Genomic DNA, 12316 nt, shown 5'->3' on the forward strand with positions numbered 1-12316 from the left:
TCAGCTAATGTACTTAATTTCTGGTGTAGTGCTACCGGAAGTGGTGATAAGGCAACTCTGTTCCTTCGCTTTTTTCTTGAACGTTTATATCTCTCCTGTGCATGTATTCATTTTTTTTTTTATTATGTTTTTCCAATCTTTCTTTTTTATTATTATTTAATAATCATTGAAAAGTTGTTTTTTTTTCCGGTCTTACAATAATTAAGAATTATTGAAATTAGTTTTTTTTTTTTTTTTGTTTTTTTAAAGAATTATTGAAAACACTTTTTAAAAAATATTTTAAAACTATTTTTGGAAAGATAATATATTGGATACGTTTTTTTTTATAACGTTTTAAATTTTGTTATTTTGATTTCAATAATTTTATAATTTCATAAACATATTTATTATATAAATTCAAATAAAATAAAAACATTTAAAAAAAAATGTTATTAAAAGTGAAAATAAAGACTAATTGTGTTATTTTTCTCTTTTTATAATTTCGTTACTTTTTATAGTATAAATTTTTCAATAATGTTCTTTTCTTATATGCCAATAAATCGCTTCACAACAGAAATGCTGAAGAACAATAAAAGTGAAGGAGCTGATTTGCCTTGTTACCGCTTCCAATAGCGCTACGCCAGAAGTTAGGAAGCATGTTAGCTGAGTATGACTGAACGTGTCAATGAGAAACTCGGCTGTTTTCCATTAATTAAGATATCATGTGGCCATCTTTATAGGGATCAACAAAGTCCCCTTCACAATGTTACACATGTCTAGAGAAATAAGGGAGTTTAGACCTCATGCTGTTGGGATAGTTCAGCCAAAAGTAACTCTTCATTAAATAAATGCATATCCCCTTGTTTACATGCAAAGAGTAAAAACTATTTTTGGAAAGATAATATATTGGATACGTTTTTTCGAACTTCAAAGACGAAATCTGTTATCACTTGCATAGCAAAGGGTTGCAAGGAGAATTGATTCTGGCATATATCATCATCCAGCAAGAAGCAATTCCTAGTTAAGAAAATTCGTGTTTGTTTTGCTATACACAGATTCGAAAAATTTGTCAAAAAATGTAACAAATAAATGTTATCAAAGTTACTTTTCTTCCAAACTGGATAATTTTTTTAGTGTTTATTCGGCTCAAAAAACACAGTGTTTACCAATGTATTTGAAAAATACAAATGGCGGCGGAATGTGTTGAACACATTAAGTTTGGGAAAATGAGTTAAAACTAAAAAACTACAAAAAATACTGTTAAAATCCCACCGAATATATGTCAGCCTACGGTAACATATATTGAGCAAGTTCCTAACAGTATTTTGTATAGTTTTTTAGTTTCAACTTATTTTCACAAACTTAATGTTTAACACAGAGTATACAGTCATTTGTATGTTTCAAATACATCAGTAAACACTGTGTTTTTCAAGCCGAATAAACATTTTACATTAAATAAAAACACTTAAAAATTATTCAGTTAGGTAGAAAAGTAACTTATCTTGCCTTTGATAACATTTATTTGTTATACATTTGTTTTTTTGACAACTATTTCGAAATACAAACCCAAAAATTAATATTCACCTGTTAAATAAATGTTATGGGGTAGAGTATATCAGCTTATTTAAGACAATAAATACAGTTATATTTAAAACATCGGGGCAGTGATTTGTGGCAGTTATGGTCCCAGAATCATGACGTGTACTTTTGTAATATACTTTTATTGATCATATTACTATCTCTTTATTATCACTGGCTGCAAGGTTACAGCAGTAAATAAAGTATAAGTTAAAATCATTAGCCATTTTGTCTGTTCCTAAATTAAACTAAATGTAGCCAACATTTGGTCCCTTTATGCATAGCAAGTGTGTTTCAAAATTAATAATGATCTGTTAATTAGTATAGAAGTAAATCTTGTATGTACAAATATATGAATGTACCTGTATAAATAGAGGTGGCGTCCACCATGAATGATTAGGGATCTTTTTGGTAGCATTAAAAAAATATGTGCGCGATAAAATGAATTAAATTTCTGAATATCACATCAGATTTTGTGTTAAATTAGTTTGGCACTTCTTTAAGAGTGCACAACCAACTTTTGTTTTTGTTGTTTTAAACTGTTCAATTTTTAGAGGTGGCTACTCCAATTGTCAAACTTTTAGAAGGTCAATCCATTTCATTAATAAACGCATAGTTTTTGTATTTTTTTTTTTTTTTTTTTTTTTTTTTTAATTTATACTTTTTACTGCTACTCCACACTATCAAGGGCGTTGTCATCTTGCTGGAATTAATTTTTTTGAGTACCACACAACAGATTTGAAATTAAAATAGTTTTCTAACTACCATCAAAAGTTCTGTTTAGAAGTTTGTTGAAAAATAAAAATAGAGGGAACGTTGATCACAATCAAATTAAATAAGTTTTTTTTAATTTAAAAACAAAAAACGGCAAAAATGAATAATGAAAGAAAAAAAAAAAAAACGGCACACTAATTACAGTGACAGTTCCAGTCAAATTTTGAAAAGTTTTTTTTCTTTGATATTTAAAATATAAGTTAATGTGCTAAAAAAAAAAAAAAGAGAAAATAAAGGCAGATGTGCGTTTAATGTCTTACTGATGTCAGCAAAAAAAAAAAAAAAAAAAAAAAACCTTTTAAGTCAGTCATTCCCATGATTCAACAGTATAGCTTCCAAGACAACGTGATCACAAAGCGAGTAACTTTTGACAGCTTCTACTTCCTCATCCCTAGATCACTATGATTTTTTAGTCTCACTTGAGTGAAGGGGTTTTTACTCAGCGAGTGCCGATTCATATGATGGGAGTGGCGTAGCAACATCTGAATATTTAGGCGGAGACAGAATTACTGCTCGCCCATCTCTGTGAATGTCCACTGTGGTGAGGATGGTGTCAGAAGTGGTCGATCGACCGAGATCGATCATTCCGATACTGGTGTGGTGGTCGCAGGCAATGCTGTCGTAGGCGGGAGGCGGGTCCAAAAACACAGGACTGATTTGGTCTTGGGAATGGGTGTAAACCACTAAAAGAGAGAAAACAAAAAAATTAAATGAAAGTAAGCAAAAAAATAAATAAATAAATAAAATAAAATAAAAAAAAAAATAAAAATAAAAAATAAAAAAGAAAGGGTGGGGGTCAATTGAAAATCAAATTGTTGATTAAAAAAACAAAATTGATGAAAAAAAAAAAAAAAAAAAAAAAAAGGATCATTTGTATTATTTGGGATTATTCAGATAATTTTTTTATTTGCAAAATGGCTCTTCCAAATCATCTCTTTCCACAAAATTTCTCAAGAGAACATGAAAGAGTCGTCTGAAATGTGTTAAAATTGTTTCAATGATTGGAAAAATGAAAATATCAAATAACAAAACAAGTATATATAAAAAAAAACAATTGGTGGTCACCCCACTCATTTAAACACATTTTTTTTCTCAGAATCTCTGTACCCCTTTTACATATATATATATAGCTGTACCTTTTTTCTTGTTGCTATTGAATCACCACTTATCAAGGTTAAGAGCTACTCAAGCATAAGAGACTTAATGAGATGGAATCATTATCAGCTGAAAGATAAGAAACATTATGGGAGTACTAAAATTGATCAATAGTATTAACCACGTTCAATTACTTAATCAGCAATGCCTGGTAGACTATTTATATGCAATTTCTTCCTTTTTCTTTTCTTTTTTATATTAACCTATATCGGATTTTGTCATTTTTTTTTTACAGCCAAAATATACTACATCTTGATTAGAAAAAAATATCACTTTAAATCCGACCCCAGGACTAATTTTATTCCTGGTGATCCCTAAAATGATGTTCATAGTTTGAAGCCAATTCATTTCACAAAATCACTTTCATCTAGGATGTTGGCAACCTTTATGTTATCCCTACTGTAAGTACCCAATATCTTCTATATATATAAAAGCGGAAATGTATGTGTGTATGTGTGTTCGCTTTTTGTGTATGTCTTCAAAAGGCTTTTTTCCGGTGGATTCTCAAGGCCGTCGCTCATTTTTAAAACTTTTTATATCACGTCTAAATGATAATATCTATGACTTAACAATGGTGGTCGCCTCTCTATTTAATTTGCCCGATTTTGAAACGTTAATTATTCAACATTTTCGGATCTGCACGTGTTGCATTCGTTTTTCGATATAAAAAAAAAAAAAAAAAAGAAAAAGAAAAAAAAAAAAAAGCGAAACTCAATTCAAAATACTGGCCCACGGCCAATGATCTCTAGAAAGCTATGTAACGTTTGGTCAATGTCGGCTTCGTCATATCAGACGGTTGCTTTCATTTCGAGACAAGACACCCCCCTAATAAACAGGGAGCTGTTTTTTTTCCAAAGTTAGTTAAACACAAACAAACCGGTTTATTGACCTCATTAACAACTGTCCCGCAGAAAATGTTAATTGCTGAATAGCTATCGCGTACCATCGCCGCATGTGCATTAAGCTTTTTTGTATAAAAAAAACAGACTCGCGTTAAATAAAACACTGTCCCGCACTCAAAGTTCACGTCAATAACTCGTCAAAAACGGGCACCTGTTTTTTTTGTTTTTTTTTCACACTTTACTATTTTCCAACTGCGCGTCAAGGCTTCGTTTTTCTTTTTATTTACCCAAAACCACACACACTTCCAAACACCCGGGCAATGCCGTGTACCCTCGCTAGTATATATATAAAAGCGAAAATGTATGTATGTATGTATGTCTCGCAAACACTGACACGGGTCACGGATTTTCGCCAGATAGGTATCATTTTAAAGCTCCAACCTTCGCCCGATAAATAGTGAAAAATTATCCAAAAACATTAATTCCTTCACCCTCAAATCATCAGTTTTGTACAGGGAGGGGTGCCGAAAAGATCGTCCCTTCATTTTCTCTGTTCCTGCTACTACGACAATGACGTCATGTTTGACCTAGAAAATGTTGACATTAGTTTAAAACCACCTGCAAGTGTTTTTAAAGGTTTAATTTTATCCGTTCTCAGTTGTATGTCTTTTTGGTGTAGGGGTAAAGTGTCGGGCATTTTTTTTTCCGCCTTGGCCTCGATGTTTCGGGTTCGAGCCGGTCTTTCTACCTAAACTTTTTTTCCTCTTTCACACCTTTTTTTTTTTCTTCTGTTTGCTGTTTTGCTTTGTATTGGTTTTCCCAATTTTTTCTTAACATCGTGTTTTTTTTTTATAATATTAAAACAGGATCCCCCTCTCCTACATACACCCCCCCAAACACCCGGGCAATGCCGGGTACCCCCGCTAGTCTATGAATATAAAAGTGAAAATGTATGTATGTATGTATGTATGTATGTTCGCTTTTTCTGTATGTCTACAAAAGGCTTCTTTCAGAGAAGCAGTCGCTCGCTTCACAACTTTTTAAAACTTTTTATATCACATATAAACTGTAATATCTCACAGTTAATAATGAAGCTCGCCTGTCTATTTAATTTGCTCGATTTTGGGAAGATAAATATTCAACATTTGTCGCTCGCCGCATGTGGGTTAGTCTTTTTCCTATAACATCTCGGGGGGGGGGGAAAGCGTTCAGCAGTAAATACTATCCCGCAGTCAAACTTGACCTCATTAACTCATTAAAACGGGCACCTGCTAAATCCAAGTAATCAAATAAATTCAAACATGTTTCCGTTAGCATCTCGTGGTGGGGCAATGGTTAACGTCGCACTTTTTTTTTTTTTTCACACTTTAATTTACAACTTTGCCTCAAGGGTACCCCTCGCTAGTCTAATATATAAAAGGCAAAATGGGGAGGGGGTGCGTTTGCGTATGTCTACGAAAGGTTTTTTGCGTTGGGGTTCTCACATCAGTTAGATTGCAGGAGGAGTTTTTGCATACTTCCTGGATCCTAAGATCTCAGATTCGCAAACGGACATCGTCTATCTTTTCTTTCATCGAATTTTAAAAAAATTCCTCGTTTGTTTGTCTTTTTCATATAAATAAAGCGAAATTAATCAAACGCAAGCGTGGCCTTCGTTATAAAGATGGCCGGCCAGCTGAAAAAATGACGTCATCGCCGAGGTCCCAACAAGCAAGATATGTGGAACTCTTAGACTGTCAATAATGAACAGTAATTTTTACAGACAGCGTTACAAAACTTCAAAATTGGATTGAAATAAAGAAAGAACACGATGATTTATACTGAAACTCATCTAATATTAATAATAAAAAAATAATAAAACACAAGTTGTTTGTTTAAGTATTATAAGCAATTGAATATTTTGTTGTATTATAGATTTTAAAGATTAGAATGCGTTCTTTAATTACTTATAAATTACATTTTTAAAAAGTGAAGGAACACGATTTGATTTGTAGTAAACTTGAAGTTTATTTAATATAATTAAATGAAAATGTTATCAAAGGCAAGATAAGTTACTTTTCTACCAAACTGGACATATTTTTCGTGTTTTTATTCTATGTAACATGTTTATTCAGTTCGAAAACCATACAGTGTTTACCGATAGCAGTGTCAGAAATTTCGTAAAAATAGTGAATAATTCCACCCCATCTTTCCAAGCTTATAACTCCTCGAAAAATGTAATTCAAGCCCTAATTTTTTTTTTTCAATTAAAGGAGCAAGGACCAAGGTTTTATTAAAAAAACAAACAAAAAAAAACAATGTGTTTTTTTTTTTTAAAAAGGTTTTAAACTTCGGACTTTACAGGTAAATTTCTAAAAAAGGCATTTTTTTTTTTTTGTTTTAAATTTGAATATATTATTTATTGACCTTTTCTCTTCAATTTGTGATATATAAAACTCCGACATAAAATTATTTACTTTTTAAGAGAAAGTTAAAAATGGGTGACACTTGGGGGGGGGGGGGGGGGGGCGTGAATTTAAAAAAAAAACGTTTGTCTAAAATATTATATTCGGTTTATTGGAAAGAACATAAAATTTCACATTGACCCTGAAAATATCGTAAAAATAGAATCAATAAAAAAATTTTGATAGATTTTTAAAGTTTAAAAATTGAAAAATATTGAGTTCGGAAAATTCATTACTGTTTTTAAAAATACTATTAAAAAACCACCGAATATATATCAAGTTATGTCACGGTAACTTATATTGAGCAAATTTCTAAGAGTATTTTGTCTAGTTTATTATTTATTACACCTTTTTCCGAACTTACCGTGTTAAAGAGAGAGTCGGCCGCCATTTTAAATTTTCCAATACATCGGTAAAGACTGTATGTTTTTCGAGCTGAATAAATATGTTACATTGAATAAAAACACAAAAAATATATCCAGTTAGGTAGAAAAGTAACTTATCTTGCCTTTGATAACATTTATTTGTTTGACATTTATTTTTTGACTTTTTCGAATCTATGTGTACAGTAATACAAACCCGGAAATTTCAAGATGGCGTCTGACTCCCTCTTTAACACGGTAAGTTTGGGAAAAGGTGTTATAAATAAAAAACTGGTTAAAATACTGTAAAAAAACTCGCTCAATATATGTTACCGTGACATAGCTTGACATATATTTTTTCTAGTTTTTTTATTTATAACACCTTGTTTTTGGAGCTGAATAAACATGTTACATTGAATAAAAACACGAAAAATATATCTAGTTTGGTAGAAAAGTAACTTATCTTGCCTTTGATAACATTTATTTGTCATATATTTGTTTTTTGACAACTTTTTCGAATCTATGTGTACAGTAATACAAACCCGAAATGAACGCGCGTTTTTTTTTTTTTTTTACTTTTAAGTTTCATATATATATATATATATATATATATATAAGTATTTTTAAATTTTATCTTTCTAGCTTTAAAAAAAAGTTTAAAAATGTTATCAGCCAGCATAATTTATTTTTAAATATTGAAAATTTCAGGAAAATTAATTTTTGCTAAATTTTTAAAACGTGTCAACAGCTTAAAAAAATCGTCTCTTCAAAAGAGTCGATGTTGTCTCGCATTTTCATTAGTTTTGTATGCTGTAAAAAATTTTTTTTTAATATTAGCAATTTATTTGACGCTTCTTTTGAATGGTAAAAAACTTAGGATGATAATATTGAATTAAATTATAGTTACATCGTGTTAAATACAGGGGGGGGCACGTTAAAACTTACTTTGTTTAATGGAGATATCCACGAGTTACTACCGGTGTTTACCGGTGTAAAGAAACAACTAATGGACTACCCGTGATGACGTCAGCAGATTAAATTATTTTTGCCCACCGGCCATCTTGTCTTTTAAGACGGTCTTGACGCAAGCACCAACTACCAGCCTTCGCTCGGGTAGTATCTGTTCTGTAATTGGTCCTTGGTCAATGTAGGGGAAACCCTTCATACCGAGACAATTACTATTTATTTAGATACTTCCAGAGTTCCCCCCTTTTTTAGGGGGAGCTGCATTTCTCCCCGCATTAAAAACGACTTTCGCGGGAGGTTCAAAAGCAATGCCATTTCTGCAAGTCATCTTTTTTGATTGACTACGTTTAATTTGAACGCTTTACACTTCCGGTTGTGTCATGGAGTAGGGGTAAGACATCAGGGTTTCTTTCAATTTCTTTTCAACCTTTGCATCGCGGGTTCGAGCCTGCCTGCCTACTACCATTTTATTTTTTAATTATTTTTTACACCTACAAACACCCGGGCAACGCCGGGCATCCAGTCTAGTTCTATATAGAAAGAATTCTGACCAATGCCAATAATAGAATCTCCGAATTCATGCCATACGATGATGATCAGTTAAAAATATTTTAAACCAAAAAATAAAAGCAATTTACTTTTTGTTGCTAATAATTATGTATGTGAAGGGAGAATGGTGGCTTATCTTGTTGTCTTGACTGAAACCTATTCATACATTGATATAAAGAGAAATGTATTGTACTTGAGCAAATCAAATATGTCCTTTGAAATGAGGACGGATACTTTGCTTGATTTGTTCACGTAATATTGTCCATTGTGGCCATAAAAGGAAGCCAAGTTATAAAGTGAGTCGCCGTCAGTGGTCAGTCCAGTGTCAGGTATTGATTGGGAGGCGTCCATTGTGTCACATCAGCAGTGAATCATCAGATGGATTGCGATGGGATTTGAATGAAGCTTGTCTTTGCATTGAAATGAGTCAAGGTAAGCAGAGAAGAAGCTGAATAAGGATGTAGGAATGGAGAGAGTAGAGGAATGAGAGGGAAAGGATTTAGTACAAAGAGGGGGACAAGGAATGAAAAGTAAAGAGGGGGAGGAAAAGGAACGAGCTAAGCAAATAAGAGAAGGAGGGAGAAATGAGCTAGGCAAAGAAGGGTAAGAGGAAAAAAGAATGAGCTAGGCAAAGAGAGGGAGGAAGAAAAAAGAATGAGCTAGGCAAAAAGAGGGAGGAAGAAAAAGGAATGAGCTAGGCAAAGAGAGGGAGGAAGAAAAAGGAATGAGCTAACCAAAAAAGGAGAGGAGGAAAAAGGAATGAGCTAGGCAAAGAGAGGGAGGAAGAAAAAGGAATGAGCTAACCAAAAAAGGGGAGGAGGAAAAAGGAATGAGCTAGGCAAAGAGAGGGAGGAAGAAAAAGGAATGAGCTAACCAAAAAAGGGGAGGAGGAAAAAGGAATGAGCTAGGCAAAGAGAGGGAGGAAGAAAAAGGAATGAGCTAACCAAAAAAGGGGAGGAGGAAAAAGGAATGAGCTAAGCAAAGAGAGGGAGGAAGAAAAAGGAATGAGCTAACCAAAAAAGGGGAGGAGGAAAAAGGAATGAGCTAGGCAAAGAGAGGGAGGAAGAAAAAGGAATGAGCTAACCAAAAAAGGGGAGGAGGAAAAAGGAATGAGCTAGGCAAAGAGAGGGAGGAAGAAAAAGGAATGAGCTAACCAAAAAAGGGGAGGAGGAAAAAGGAATGAGCTAGGCAAAGAGAGGGAGGAAGAAAAAGGAATGAGCTAACCAAAAAAGGGGAGGAGGAAAAAGGAATGAGCTAGGCAAAGAGAGGGAGGAAGAAAAAGGAATGAGCTAACCAAAAAAGGGGAGGAGGAAAAAGGAATGAGCTAGGCAAAGAGAGGGAGGAAGAAAAAGGAATGAGCTAACCAAAAAAGGGGAGGAGGAAAAAGGAATGAGCTAGGCAAAGAGAGGGAGGAGGAAAAAAAAGAAATCATGAAATTACAAATATTTGTTGATTTTAAACAAGCAGAAAAACTAAAGTTTACAGATCAGCACTTACAAAAATATAGGTACATATTACATGGATTCTTACGGTAATCCAAAAATTAAAAAAAAGTAACTAACTATACAACTCTATAGCTTAATATTTAGAGGTTTAAAATGAATCCATTGGTAATTGTATCGGAATCGGAAATTTAGAACAAAATCGGTAATTGTATCGGAATTAGGTAACATTTTGGAATCATCTCATCACTAACATATATAATATTGTAAATCTCAAAAAACCGTTATGCAAAACCATATTTTTTGGGAACTCGGACTTTATAAGGGTTATTATACGTGATGATTCAGCATCACAAGTTGATTCAAGTAGAGAAAAAAAAAAAAAAAAAGAAAAAGAAAATAATAGGATTGGGCAGTGGAAAATATTGATGCATTAGAAAAGCATCCAATTGGAAAATTCGATGACTCATCTTTTGTTACCAAAGGTTTTACTGGGTTAACAACACCTTCATTCCATCACTGCTGTATCTTGAACATTACATCTATTATTATATTAAAGCTGAGTCAATCAAAGTTTGTTTTTCCTAAAGCTTTTATCTGTATACTTTAACACAAAATATATACTAAAATATACCTCAGTTCTAGAATTCAGTTTTATATACGTATATAAGACACTTTGTGTGTATGTATGCACAAATTCATTCCCTATGAACTCCAAAACAGTTAGGAAGATTTTTTGAAATTTCACACAAATGTACTTTGTCTCTGGGAGTGTTCTTGGATAAGTTTTGTATCAAAATGTTCCTAATAAATATCGAAAATTGTAAAAATCTGATTAAAGAAGGAGTCAGTTCGATTTTGACCAAAGCCTCACATCACAAGTGCATTTGAAGTTTTATCACCCTATGAACTCCAAACAAGCACAAGCAGAAAGACCCAGCATATAAAATTAACAGTAGGTTCTTTAATAAGATAGGGGCACATTCGAAATGAATGTTTCTGCATGGTTGAATCGTGATACTTAACTTGAGCATTTTAAACTTTAATTCAGACAATTATATAAAAATGATTTTATAAAAAAATCAACAGTAGGTTCTCTACAGTGCAATATAAACTATAATGTATTGTGGATCAAGTCACTGCAAGGATACATGTAAAGTTTCCTTTTGATGCACCATGATGGGCTCAATTTGATTGAAAAACCAACAATTTCACTGATTTTGATGACAATAAAATTATTGGAAGTGTGGAACATTCAATGATCCTCATTCAAACCCAAGCAACGTAAGGTCTCCCTGCTAGTGTGTATATATATATATATATATATATATATATATATATATATATATATATATATATATATATATAATAAATGACAAAAATTTATATTCCAAAATTCATGATGTTGACAATCTTATAGTTTATTCCTTTAAATCAGTTGATTTATACAATTCTTGGCAGTATCTGTTTTGTAGCGCAAAATCAATCAAATTCAATATGGCGTAATGGAAAAATAAAAAGGTATTTGCAGCTTATCTTCCAATTTTCGGATTTTAATCATGTCAAATCACATTTTAATTCCTTTTGATGGATTTATTGTTGCTATTTCTTCTGAAGAGTTAAGGGCAAAATAGATTCACTAATTGATATGATAATTAAGTGATTGATTTTGTGCTACGAAACTGATACTGTCAAGAACTGTATAAATCGACTGATTTAAAGGAATAAACTATAAGATTGTCAACATCATGAATTTTAGAATATAAATTTTTGTCATTTATTCTATATATTGCTCTGTAATCATATTGAGATTCTTATATAAGGATTGATATATAATAAGAAAAATATATTTCTACAGAAAAAAAAAATATATATTTATATATATATATATATATATATATATATATATATATATATATATATATATATAAGGATATAAAAATACACAATCTATACTATATTTCTCTTAGTCTGTCTATCTGCCCAGCCGTCCATTCCACCTTTTCTCGGAAACTACTGGCTCGATTTGGACGAAATTTTGTATGGATATTTGTTATGAAATGGTGCAGCGAACTATGTATTATGGTGCCTGATGCATAATTAGAGATTAATAGGAGTTAGTATTTAATGCAAAAAATGAGCATATATTTAACCATATTCAATTATTAATTTAGCATAAAACACTCATTTTAAGTGCTATAACTTTTGCCTGTTTTTAACGTACA

General features: G+C 32.1%; 1 protein-coding gene across 1 annotated transcript in view; it reads right to left on the reverse strand.

Moving 5' to 3' along the window:
• Positions 1-2164: 2164 nt before the first annotated feature.
• The window catches only part of LOC145279933 (uncharacterized), a 77836-nt gene continuing 67684 nt past the window's right edge, over positions 2165-12316 (reverse strand). The window contains exon 3 of the mRNA XM_080131508.1: positions 2165-3014. Coding sequence (XP_079987634.1) covers positions 2767-3014 — 248 coding nt within the window. The 3' untranslated portion in view covers positions 2165-2766. The remainder of the gene's footprint in view (positions 3015-12316) is intronic.

This window comes from Euprymna scolopes, chromosome 7 (genome assembly GCF_053919585.1).
Source record: "Euprymna scolopes isolate OS-2025 chromosome 7, ASM5391958v1, whole genome shotgun sequence".
In the NCBI taxonomy this organism is placed as follows: domain Eukaryota; kingdom Metazoa; phylum Mollusca; class Cephalopoda; order Sepiida; family Sepiolidae; genus Euprymna; species Euprymna scolopes.